Source organism: Coregonus lavaretus, assembly GCF_964263955.1.
Source record: "Coregonus lavaretus genome assembly, chromosome: 4".
NCBI classification, from domain to species: Eukaryota; Metazoa; Chordata; class Actinopteri; order Salmoniformes; family Salmonidae; genus Coregonus; species Coregonus lavaretus.
In genome coordinates, this window is record NC_139991.1 from 69,160,552 (window position 1) to 69,174,145 (window position 13,594).

Sequence of the window (13,594 nt, forward strand, 5' to 3'; positions counted from 1 at the left end):
AAATAGATTTTAGATTCTTCAAAGTAGCCAACCTTTGCCTTGATGACAGCTTTGCACACTCTTGGCATTCTCTCAACCAGCTTCATGAGGAATGCTTTTCCAACAGTCTTGAAGGAGTTCACACATATGCTGAGCACTTGTTGGCTGCTTTTCCTTCACTCTGCCATCCAACTCATCCCAAACCATCTCAATTGGGTTGAGGTCGGGTGATTTGTGGAGGCCAGGTCATCTGATGAAGCACTCCATCACTCTCCTTGGTCAAATAGCCCTTACACACCCTGGAGGTGTGTTTTGGGTCATTATCCTGTTGAAAACAAATGATAGTCCCACTAAGCGCAAACCAGATGGGATGGTGTATCGCTGCTGAATGCTGTGGTAGCCATGCTGGTTAAGTGTGCCTTGAATTCTAAATAAATCACTGACAGTGTCACCAGCAAAGCACCATCACACCAACTCCTCCATGCGTCACAGTGGGAACCGCACATGCGGAGATCATCCGTTCACCTACTCTGGGTCTCACAAAGACACGCCGGTTGGAACCAAAAATATCAAATTTGGACTCATCAGACCAAAGGACAGATTTCCACTGGTCTAATGTCCATTGCTCGTGTTTCTTGGCCCAAGCAAGTCTCTTCTTATTGGTGTCCTTTAGTAGTGGTTTCTTTGCAGCAAGTCGACCATGAAGGCCTGATTCACGCAGTCTCCTCTGAACAGTTGATGTTGAGATGTGTCTGTTACTTGAATTCCGTGAAGCATTTATTTGGGCTGCAATCTGAGGTGCAGTTAACTCTAATGAACTTATCCTCTGCAGCAGAGGTAACTCTGGGTCTTCCATTCCTGTGGCGGTCCTCATGAGAGCCAGTTTCATCATAGCTCTTGATGGTTTTTGCGACTGCACTTGAAGAAACTATCAAAGTTCTTTAAATGTTCCGCATTGACTGACCTACATGTCTTAAAGTAATGATGGACTGTCATTTCTCTTTGCTTATTTGAGCTGTTCTTGCCATAATATGGACTTGGTCTTTTACCAAATAGGGCTATCTTCTGTATGCCACCCCTACCTCGTCACAACACAACTGTTTGGCTGAAACGCATTAAGAAGGAAAGAAATTCCACAAATTAACTTTTAACAAGGCACACCTGTTAATTGAAATGCATTCCAGATGACTACCTCATGAAGCTGGTTGAGAGAAAGCCAAGCGTGTGCAAAGCTGTCATCAAGGCAAAGGGTGGCTATTTGAAGAATCTCAAATATAAAATCTATTTTGATTTGTTTAACACTTTTTTTTGGTTACGATTCCATATGTGTTATTTGAACAAATGTATGCACTCACTAACTGTAAGTCGCTCTGGATATGAGCGTCTGCTAAATGACTAAAATGTCATAGTTTTGATGTCTTCACTATTATTCTACAATGTAAAAATAAAGAAAAACCCTTGAATGACTAGGTGTGTCCAAACTTTTGACAGGTACTGTGTGTGTGTGTGTGTGTGTGTGTGTGTGTGTGTGTGTGTGTGTGTATGTGTATATATATATATATATATATATATATATATATATATATATATATATATATATATATATATATATATATATATATATATATATATATATATATATAGTGAGGGAAAAAAGTATTTGATCCCCTGCTGATTTTGTACGTTTGCCCACTGACAAAGAAATGATCAGTCTATCATTTTAATGGGAGGTTTATTTGAACAGTGAGAGACAGAATAACAACAAAAAAATCCAATGTTATAAATTGATTTGCATTTGAATGAGGGAAATAAGTATTTGACCCCCTCTCAATCAGAAAGATTTCTGGCTCCCAGGTGTCTTTTATACAGGTAACAAGCTGAGATTAGGAGCACTCCCTTTAAGAGTGTGCTCCTAATCTCAGTTTGCTTCTGTGGACAGGTGTCTTTTATACAGGTAACAATCAATCAATCAGATTCCAAACTCTCCACCATGGCCAAGACCAAAGAGCTCTCCAAGGATGTCAGGGACAAGATTGTAGACCTATACAAGGCTGGAATTGGCTACAAGACCATCGCCAAGCAGCTTGGTGAGAAGGTGACAACAGTTGGTGCGATTATTCGCAAATGGAAGAAACACAAAATAACTGTCAATCTCCCTCAGCCTGGGGCTCCATGCAAGATCTCACCTTGTGGAGTTGCAATGATCATGAGAACGGTAAGGAATCAGCCCAGAACTACACTGGAGGATCTTGTCAATGATCTCAAGGCAGCTGGGACCATAGTCACCAAGAAAACAATTGGTAACACACTACGCCATGAAGGACTGAAATCCTGCAGCCTCCGCAAGGTCCCCCTGCTCAAGAAAGCACATATACATGCCCGTCTAAAGTTTGCCAATGAACATCTGAATGATTCAGAGGAGAACTGGGTGAAAGTGTTGTGGTCAGATGAGACCAAAATGGAGCTCTTTGGCATCAACTCAACTCGCTGTGTTTGGAGGAGGAGGAATGCTGCCAATGACCCCAAGAACACCATCCCCACCGTCAAACATGGAGGTGGAAACATTATGCTTTGGGGGTGTTTTTCTGCTAAGGGGACAGGACAACTTCACCGCATCAAAGGGACGATGGACGGGGCCATGTACCGTCAAATCTTGGGTGAGAAACTCCTTCCCTCAGCCAGGGCATTGAAAATGGGTCGTGGATGGGTATTCCAGCATGACAATGACCCAAAACACACGGCCAAGGCAACAAAGGAGTGGCTCAAGAAGAAGCACATTAAGGTCCTGGAGTGGCTTAGCCAGTCTCCAGACCTTAATCCCATAGAAAATCTGTGGAGGGAGCTGAAGGTTCGAGTTGCCAAACGTCAGCCTCGAAACCTTAATGACTTGGAGAAGATCTGCAAAGAGGATTGGGACAAAATCCCTCCTGAGATGTGTGCAAACCTGGTGGCCAACTACATGAAACGTCTGACCTCTGTGATTGCCAACAAGGTTTTTTGCCACCAAGTACTAAGTCATGTTTTGCAGAGGGCTCAAATACTTATTTCCCTCATTAAAATGCAAATCAATTCATAAAATTTTTTACATGCGTTTTTCTAGATTTTTTTGTTGTTATTCTGTCTCTCACTGTTCAAATAAACCTACCATTAAAATTATAGACTGATCATTTCTTTGTCAGTGGGCAAACGTACAAAATCAGCAGGGGATCAAATACTTTTTTCCCTCACTATACATACATACATACATGCATGCATGCATGCATGCATGCATGGGTGGTCCTCTGTTGCTCAATTGGTAGAGCATGGCGCTTGTAACGCCAGGGTAGTGGGTTCGATCCCCGGGAACACCCATACGTAAAAATGTATGCACGCATGACTAAGTCGCTTTGGATAAAAGCGTCTGCTAAATGGCATATTATTTACATACATAAACAGTGCCTTCGGAAAGTATTCAGACCCCTTGACTTTTCCCACATTTTGTTACATTACAGCCTTATTCTAAAATTGATTCCAAATATATATATATCTTTTTAGAAAGTTGTATTCAGACCCTTTACTCAGTACTTTGTTGAAGCACCTTTGGCAGCGACTACAGCCTCGAGTCTTCTTGGGTATGACGCTACAAGCTTGGCACACGTGTATTTGGGGAGTTTCTCCCATTCTTCTCTGCAGATCCTTTCAAGCTCTGTCAGGTTGGATGGGGATCGTTGCTGCACAGCTATTTTCAGGTCCAGGCTCTGGCTGGGCCACTCAAGGACATTGTGACTTGTCCCGAAGCCACACCTGCGTTGTCTTGGCTGTGTGCTTAGGGTTGTTGACCTTTTGGAAGGTGAACCTTCGCCCCAGTCTGAGGTCCTGAGCGCTCTGGAGCAGGTTTTCATCAAGGATCTCTCTGTACTTTGCTCCGTTCATCTTTGCCTCGATCCTGACTAGTCTCCCAGTCCCTGCCGCTGAAAAACATCCCCACAGCATGATGCTGCCACCACCATGCTTCACCGTAGGGATGGTGCCAGGTTTCCTCTAGACGTGACACTTGGCATTCAGGCCAAAGAGTTAAATCTTGGTTTCATCAGACCAGAGAATCTTGTTTCTCATGGTCTGAGAGTCTTTAGGCTTTGCCTTTTGGCAAACTCCAAGCGGGCTGTCATGTGCCTTTTACTGAGGAGTGGCTTCCGTCTGGCCACTCTACCATAAAGGCCTGATTGGTGGAGTGCTGCAGAGATGGTTGTCCTTCTGTAAAGTTCTCCCATCTCCACAGAGGAACTCTAGAGCTCTGTCAGAGTGACCATCAGGTTCTTGGTCACCTCCCTGACCAAAGCCCTTCTCCCCCGATTGTTCAGTTTGGCCGGGCGGCCAGCTCTAGGAAGAGTCTTGGTGGTTCCAAACTTCTTCCATTTAAGAATGATGTAGGGCACTGTGTTCTTGGGGATCTTCAATGCTGAAGAAATGTTTCGGTAGCTTGGTTTTTGCTGTGACATGCTCTTTCAACTGTGGGACCTTATATAGACATGTGTGTGCCTTTCCAAATCATGTCCAAGCAATTGAATTTACCACAAGTGGACTCCAATCAAGTTGTAGAAACATCTAAAGGATGATGAATGGAAACAGGATGCACCTGAGATCAATTTCGAGTCTCATAGCAAAGGGTCTGAATACTTATGTAAATAAGGTATTTCTGTTTTCTATTTTTAATAGATTTTGTAAAATTTCTAAAAACCTGTTTTCACTTTGTCATTATGGGGTATTGTGTGTAGATTGCTATGGATAAAAAAATATTTCAATTTTAGAATAAGGCTGTATCGTAACAAAATTTGGAAAAAGTCAAGGGGTTTGAATACTTTCCAAAGGCACTGTGTATAAGGTATGACAGCAATCCAAGCTTTGGTTTTGTTTAGCTGGCCAGTGTTTCAAATTTCAACTTTTTAGCATTTGTGGCTCAAATCCAATGCAAGTCAATTGCACCTATATTAGCATTTTCACACTTGTCCAAATCATTTTAAAGTATCTAAAATTGATTGTGTAGCTCAATGAAGTTACTTATAGATGATTTGGACAGGAAGCATGAAAATGCTAAAGTAAATACCATTGACTTACATTGAATTTGTGCCACAAATGCTAAAAAGTTAGCGTTTGAAAGTTAGCATTGATAGTGCCTATACACAGAGTATACAAAACATTAAGACCATCTGCTCTTTCCATGACAGACTGACCAGGTGAAAGGTGTGATCACTTATTGATGTCACTTGTTAAATCCATTACATTCAGTGTAGATGAATGGGAGGAGACAGGTTAAGGAAGGATTTTTAAGCCTTGAGACAATTGAGACATGGATTGTGTATGTGTGCCGTTCAGAGGGTGAATGGGCAAGACAAAATATTTAAGTGCCTCTGAACGGGGTATGGTAGTAGGTGCCAGGCGCACCGGTCTGTGTCAAGAACTGAAATGCTGCAACGCTCAACAGTTTCCCGTGTGTATCAATAAAGGTCCACCAACCAATGGACATCCAGCCAACTTGACACAACTGTGGGAAGCATTGGAGTAAGCATGGGCCAGCATCCCTGTGGAACGCTTTCGACACCTTGTAGGGTCCATGCCACGATGAATTGAGGCTGTTCTGAGGGCAAAAGGAGGGGTGCAACTCAATATTAGGAAGGTGTCTATAAAACAGTGCAGATGAATCAGATTTTTTTTTTTTTTTTTTTACGTATCTGTATAGTCTTTAAGTATATTTGGTTATACTTTTCTTAACCTCTCATGAGGACTATATACAGACAACGCACAAACACACATTTTTGTTTATATACAGTGAGGGAAAAAAGTATTTGATCCCCTGCTGATTTTGTACGTTTGCCCACTGACAAAGACATGATCAGTCTATAATTTTAATGGTAGGTTTATTTGAACAGTGAGAGACAGAATAACAACCAAAAAATCCAGAAAAACGCATGTCAAAAATGTTATAGATTGATTTGCATTTTAATGAGGGAAATAAGTATTTGACCCCTCAAAAAACATGACTTAGTACTTGGTGGCAAAACCCTTGTTGGCAATCATAGAGGTCAAACGTTTCTTGTAGTTGGCCACCAGGTTTGCACACATCTCAGGAGGGATTTTGTCCCACTCCTCTTTGCAGATCTTCTCCAAGTCATTAAGGTTTCGAGGCTGACGTTTGGCAACTCGAACCTTCAGCTCCCTCCACAGATTTTCTATGGGATTAAGGTCTGGAGACTGGCTAGGCCACTCCAGGACCTTAATGTGCTTCTTCTTGAGCCACTCCTTTGTTGCCTTGGCCGTGTGTTTTGGGTCATTGTCATGCTGGAATACCCATCCACGACCCATTTGCAATGCCCTGGCTGAGGGAAGGAGGTTCTCACCCAAGATTTGACGGTTCATGGCCCCGTCCATCGTCCCTTTGATGCGGTGAAGTTGTCCTGTCTCCTTAGCAGAAAAACACCCCCAAAGCATAATGTTTCCACCTCCATGTTTGATGGTGGGGATGGTGTTCTTGGGGTCATAGGCAGCATTCCTCCTCCTCCAAACACGGCGAGTTGAGTTGATGCCAAAGAGCTCCATTTTGGTCTCATCTGACCACAACACTTTCACCCAGTTCTCCTCTGAATCATTCAGATGTTCACTGGCAAACTTCAGACGGGCCTGTATATGTGCTTTCTTGAGCAGGGGGACCTCGCGGGCGCTGCAGGATTTCAGTCCTTCACAGCGTAGTGTGTAACCAATAGTTTTCTTGGTGACTATGGTCCCAGCTGCCTTGAGATCATTGACAAGATCCTCCTGTGTAGTTCTGGGCTGATTCCTCACCGTTCTCATGATCATTGCAAACCCACGAGGTGAGATCTTGCATGGAGCCCCAGGCTGAGGGAGATTGACAGTTCTTTTGTGTTTCTTCCATTTGCGAATAATCGCACCAACTGTTGTCACCTTCTCACCAAGCTGCTTGGCGATGGTCTTGTAGACCATTCCAGCCTTGTGTAGGTCTACAATCTTGTCCCTGACATCCTTGGAGAGCTCTTTGGTCTTGGCCATGGTGGAGAGTTTGGAATCTGATTGATTGATTGCTTCTGTGGACAGGTGTCTTTTATACAGGTAACAAGCTGAGATTAGGAGCACTCCCTTTAAGAGTGTGCTCCTAATCTCAGCTCGTTACCTGTATAAAAGACACCTGGGAGCCAGAAATCGTTCTGATTGAGAGGGGGTCAAATACTTATTTCCCTCACTGTATATACAGTGGGGAGAACAAGTATTTGATACACTGCCAATTTTGCAGGTTTTCCTACTTACAAAGCATGTAGAGGTCTGTAATTTTTATCATAGGTACACTTCAACTGTGAGAGACGGAATCTAAAACAAAAATCCAGAAAATCACATTTTATGATTTTTAAGTAATTAATTTGCATTTTATTGCATGACATAAGTATTTGATCACCTACCAACCAGTAAGAATTCCGGCTCTCACAGACCTGTTAGTTTTTCTTTAAGAAGCCCTCCTGTTCTCCACTCATTACCTGTATTAACTGCACCTGTTTGAACTCGTTACCTGTATAAAAGACACCTGTCCACACATTCAATCAAACAGACTCCAACCTCTCCACAATGGCCAAGACCAGAGAGCTTTGTAAGGACATCAGGGATACAATTGTAGATCTGCACAAGGCTGGGATGGGCTACAGGACAATAGGCAAGCAGCTTGGTGAGAAGGCAACAACTGTTGGCGCAATTATTAGAAAATTGAAGAAGTTCAAGATGATGGTCAGTCACCCTCGGTCTGGGGCTCCATGCAAGATCTCACCTTGTGGGGCATCAATGATCATGAGTAAGGTGAGGGATCAGCCCAGAACTACACGGCAGGACCTGGTCAATGACCTGAAGAGAGCTGGGACCACAGTCTCAAAGAAAACCATTAGTAACACACTACGCCGTCATGGATTAAAATCCTGCAGTGCACGCAAGGTCCCCCTGCTCAAGCCAGCGCATGTCCAGGCCCGTCTGAAGTTTGCCAGTGACCATCTGGATGATCCAGAGGAGGAATGGGAGAAGGTCATGTGGTCTGATGAGACAAAAATATAGCTTTTTGGTCTAAACTCCACTTGCCGTGTTTGGAGGAAGAAGAAGGATGAGTACAACCCCAAGAACACCATCCCAACCGTGAAGCATGGAGGTGGAAACATCATTCTTTGGGGATGCTTTTCTGCAATGGGGACAGGACGACTGCACCGCATTGAGGGGAGGATGGATGGGGCCATGTATCGCGAGATCTTGGCCAACAACCTCCTTCCCTCAGTAAGAGCATTGAAGATGGGTCGTGGCTGGGTCTTCCAGCATGACAACGACCCGAAACACACAGCCAGGGCAACTAAGGAGTGGCTCCGTATGAAGCATCTCAAGGTCCTGGAGTGGCCTAGCCAGTCTCCAGACCTGAACCCAATAGAACATCTTTGGAGGGAGCTGAAAGTCCGTATTTCCCAGCGACAGCCCTGAAACCTGAAGGATCTGGAGAAGGTCTGTATGGAGGAGTGGGCCAAAATCCCTGCTGCAGTGTGTGAAAACCTGGTCAAGACCTACAGGAAACATATGATCTCTGTAATTGCAAACAAAGGTTTCTGTACCAAATATTAAGTTCTGCTTTTCTGATGTATCAAATACTTATGTCATGCAATAAAATGCAAATTAATTACTTAGAAATCATACAATGTGATTTTCTGGATTTTTGTTTTAGATTCCGTCTCTCACAGTTGAAGTGTACCTATGATAAAAATGACAGACCTCTACATGCTTTGTAAGTAGGAAAACCTGCAAAATCGGCAGTGTATCAAATACTTGTTCTCCCCACTGTATATCAAATAATTGTGTTTGTGCGTTTTCTGGTTGGCAGCAGACAGCTTTTATCTAGCTTTACTTAGAGATGACAGTTTAATCACTGTGTTAATGCTGCGATATGTAACTTTTTGGCCGACCCAACAAAATTCACATAAATGTGAGTTATAGTTCTGTCATTCTCATTGTCCACAAGTCTAAGAAACGGTAGATCTCTGTGCTCTGTTTCTATGCTTCCTTTTTTAAAGTTTCGTTTTTGCATCTTTTACTTTGGGTTTTGTACACCAGCTTCAAATAGCTGAAAATACAATATTTCAAATGTATTGGTCACATACACATGGTTAGCAGATGTTGTGAGTGTAGCGAAATACTTGTGCTTCTGGTTCCGACAGTGCAGCAATATCTAGCAAGTAATATCTAACAGTTCCACAACAAAAACCTAATACACACAAATCTAAGTAAAGGAATGGAATAAGAACATATACATATATGGATGAGCAATATTTGTGGTTATGGAAAATATATTTCACAGAGGTTTAGATGGTACAATGATTCTCTACACTATACTTGCTTGTTTTGTTACAGAAACTGAAATTAGGTGAACTATTCAAATTTTAGCAACCAGGAAAGGGTGGAGAGATTTCTGCATAGTTCATCTTTAAGTGTATTGCCACAAGTTGACATCAGTGGTCATTACTGTGTGGATAACGCCTGAGTCATAATTATGGAATCATCACGTAGGCCTTATGACTGAATGTTCAAGAAAATTCCTGTCTAAACAGTTGAAGGACTTCAATGAGTCCATAAATCTAAATTTGACCATCCACCTCTCATTGTTCGGTCCACAGTGAGACGTTACCAGTGGAGTTCCTGGGTGGGAAGCAGTTGTGTATGAACCAGTACTATCAGATCCTGTCCTCATGTCGCGTCCCCGGCCTGAAGAGAGACACTGTGGTCAACCATGCCCGTAGTTCCAGGCCTCCCACTCACATCACTGTGGTGCACAACTTCCAGGTAAACCAAGAAAGATCTATGGAACGTGAAAGTGAAGTGTAGTCCAAAGGCGTTTATTTCACGTTTTGTCAATGGGTATGTGTAATTACAAAAAAGAAAATGATGCATCTGCACACTCTGTAACTCCAATGCAGTTGATTGTTTAGACGTCACAGCTACTGTACACCTTGCCAAATCAGGATGGTGGTCATTATTGCACTTTACAGAAAACTGAGCATTTCTTTTTGGACAAGGCCAATTAGTCACACCCTGTTTCAGTCAGTTTGGTGGTTACTGAACACGACCCAAGCTGAGCATTTTCTTCTGTCTACAAGTTGTTTGTGAATACATACTTTCTCTCCCGTCTCTCCTCCTCCATCAGTTCTTTGTCCTGGATGTGTACAACAGCAACGGCACCCCGCTGACGGTAGACCAGCTGTACATGCAGCTGGAGAAGGTCTGGAGCTCGTCCCTGCAGACCAACAAGGAGCCCATCGGCATCCTCACCTCTAACCAACGCAACAGCTGGGGCAAGGCCTACAAGAACCTCATCAAGGGTGAGGAAACAAGGAGATGAGTTGGTGCAAAGGTAGGGAAAGGGGCCGTGTCTCAATATAGTGGTTTCCTCTCTTTGAATCCTTTCACTTCAACTGTGCTGATGTGGAAGAACTGGGTCAGAGGTGAGAACTGGAGTCAAATTAGATTAGAACTGGGTTAGAACTGTTACAACTGGGTTAGAACTGTTACAACTGGGTTAGGGTAAGTGTGAATAACAAGTAGGTTGGTGTCTGTCCTTTTCTCCACCTAGATAAGACTAACAAAGACTCTGTGCGGGCCATCCAGAAGAGCATCTTCACAGTGTGTCTGGATGCTCCCATGCCCTGTGTCTCTGACGAGCTGTACCGCAGCCGGGCCGCTGTCCAGATGCTCTACGGTGGGGGCAGTCGCTGGAACAGTGGCAACCGCTGGTTTGACAAGACTTTGCAGGTGACGCTACACACACACACACACCGATGCTCCACGGAGGGGGCAGTCGCTGGAACGGCAGCAACACACATGTACAGTACACTCACTCACACAGAATACACACAAACACACACATACAGAATACACACCAACACACACATACGGAGTACACACTGTATGTATGTTCCCCTTCTTGAAGTAGTCTACAGGGTTTCTTCTGGATTGAAAAGGGATTTAGGCGGTGGGCGTCGCAGGGGGCACGGTCGGCCCGTCGGCGTAGCTACATTTTAGAGAACATTTTAGAGCCCCCCATTTGGCGGTGTAGAGATGTCTTTGTATTTTTATGCCAATTCCTGCAATTCTACACATTATATTTATATATACAGTGGGGAGAACAAGTATTTGATACACTGACGATTTTGCAGGTTTTCCTACTTACAAAGCATGTAGAGGTCTGTAATTGTTATCATAGGTACACTTCAACTGTGAGAGACGGAATCTAAAACAAAAATCCAGAAAGATCTTGCATGGAGCCCCAGACCGAGGGTCATCTTGAACTTCTTCCATTTTCTAATAATTGCGCCAACAGTTGTTGCCTTCTCACCAAGCTGCTTGCCTATTGTCCTGTAGCCCATCCCAGCCTTGTGCAGGTCTACAATTTTATCCCTGATGTCCTTACACAGCTCTCTGGTCTTGGCCATTGTGGAGAGGTTGGAGTCTGTTTGATTGAGTGTGTGGACAGGTGTCTTTTATACAGGTAACGAGTTCAAACAGGTGCAGTTAATACTGGTAATGAGTGGAGAACAGGAGGGCTTCTTAAAGAAAAACTAACAGGTCTGTGAGAGCCGGAATTCTTACTGGTTGGTAGGTGATCAAATACTTATGTCATGCAATAAAATGCAAATTAATTACTTAAAAATCAAACAATGTGATTTTCTGGATTTTTGTTTTAGATTCTGTCTATCACAGTTGAAGTGTACCTATGATAACAATTACAGACCTCTACATGCTTTATAAGTAGGAAAACCTGCAAAATCGGCAGTGTATCAAATACTTGTTCTCCCCACTGTATGTTTATTTATATATATATATATATATATATATATATATATATATATATATATATATATATATATATATATATATATATATATATATATATATATATATATATATATATATATATATATATACTGCTCAAAAAAATAAAGGGAACACTAAAATAACACATCCTAGATCTGAATAAATGAAATAATCTTATTAAATACTTTTTTCTTTACATAGTTGAATGTGCTGACAACAAAATCACACAAAAATGATCAATGGAAATCAAATGTATCAACCCATGGAGGTCTCGATTTGGAGTCACCCTCAAAATTAAAGTGGAAAACCACATTACAGGCTGATCCAACTTTGATGTAATGTCCTTTAAAACAAGTCAAAATGAGGCTCAGTAGTGTGTGTGGCCTCCACGTGCCTGTATGACCTCCCTACAACGCCTGGGCATGCTCCTGATGAGGTGGCGGATGGTCTCCTGAGGGATCTCCTCCCAGACCTGGACTAAAGCATCCGCCAACTCCTGGACAGTCTGTGGTGCAACGTGGCATTGGTGGCTGGAGCGAGACATGATGTCCCAGATATGCTCAATTGGATTCAGGTCTGGGGAACGGGCGGGCCAGTCCATAGCATCAATGCCTTCCTCTTGCAGGAACTGCTGACACACTCCAGCCACATGAGGTCTAGCATTGTCTTGCATTAGGAGGAACCCAGGGCCAACCGCACCAGCATATGGTCTCACAAGGGGTCTGAGGATCTCATCTCGGTACCTAATGGCAGTCAGGCTACCTCTGGCGAGCACATGGAGGGCTGTGCGGCCCCCCAAAGAAATGCCACCCCACACCATGACTGACCCACCGCCAAACCGGTCATGCTGGAGGATGTTGCAGGCAGCAGAACGTTCTCCACGGCGTCTCCAGACTCTGTCACGTCTGTCACATGTGTTCAGTGTGAACATGCTTTCATCTGTGAAGAGCACAGGGCGCCAGTGGCAAATTTGCCAATCTTGGTGTTCTCAGGCAAATGCCAAACGTCCTGCACGATGTTGGGCTGTAAGCACAACCCCCACCTGTGGACGTCGGGCCCTCATACCACCCTCAGGGAGTCTGTTTCTGACCGTCTGAGCAGACACATGCACATTTGTGGCCTGCTGGAGGTCATTTTGCAGGGCTCTGGCAGTGCTCCTCCTGCTCCTCCTTGCACAAAGGCGGAGGTAGCGGTCCTGCTGCTGGGTTGTTGCCCTCCTACGGCCTCCTCCATGTCTCCTGATGTACTGGCCTGTCTCCTAGTAGCGCCTCCATGCTCTGGACACTACGCTGACAGACACAGCAAACCTTCTTGCCACAGCTCGCATTGATGTGCCATCCTGGATGAGCTGCACTACCTGAGCCACTTGTGTGGGTTGTAGACTCCGTCTCATGCTACCACTAGAGTGAAATCACCGCCAGCATTCAAAAGTGACCAAAACATCAGCCAGGAAGCATAGGAACTGAGAAGTGGTCTGTGGTCACCACCTGCAAAACCAGTCCTTTATTGGGGGTATCTTGCTAATTGCCTATAATTTCCACCTGTTGTCTATTCCATTTGCACAACAGCATGTGAAATGTCTTGTCAATCAGTGTTGCTTCCTAAGTGGACAGTTTGATTTCACAGAAGTGTGATTGACTTGGAGTTACATTGTGTTGTTTAAGTATTCCCTTTATTTTTTTGAGCAGGGTGTATATATATACAGTGAGGGGAAAAAAGTATTTGATCCCCTGCTGATTTTGTA

The 13,594-nt window shown here is 43.6% G+C and overlaps 1 protein-coding gene across 1 annotated transcript in view; it reads left to right on the top strand.

The window, feature by feature from the left end:
• crata (carnitine O-acetyltransferase a) overlaps positions 1-13,594 on the top strand; it is a 43,507-nt gene that overhangs the window by 19,185 nt on the left and 10,728 nt on the right. The window contains exons 5-7 of the mRNA XM_084160316.1: positions 9,657-9,822; positions 10,184-10,358; positions 10,610-10,788. Coding sequence (XP_084016442.1) covers positions 9,657-9,822; positions 10,184-10,358; positions 10,610-10,788 — 520 coding nt within the window. The remainder of the gene's footprint in view (positions 1-9,656; positions 9,823-10,183; positions 10,359-10,609; positions 10,789-13,594) is intronic.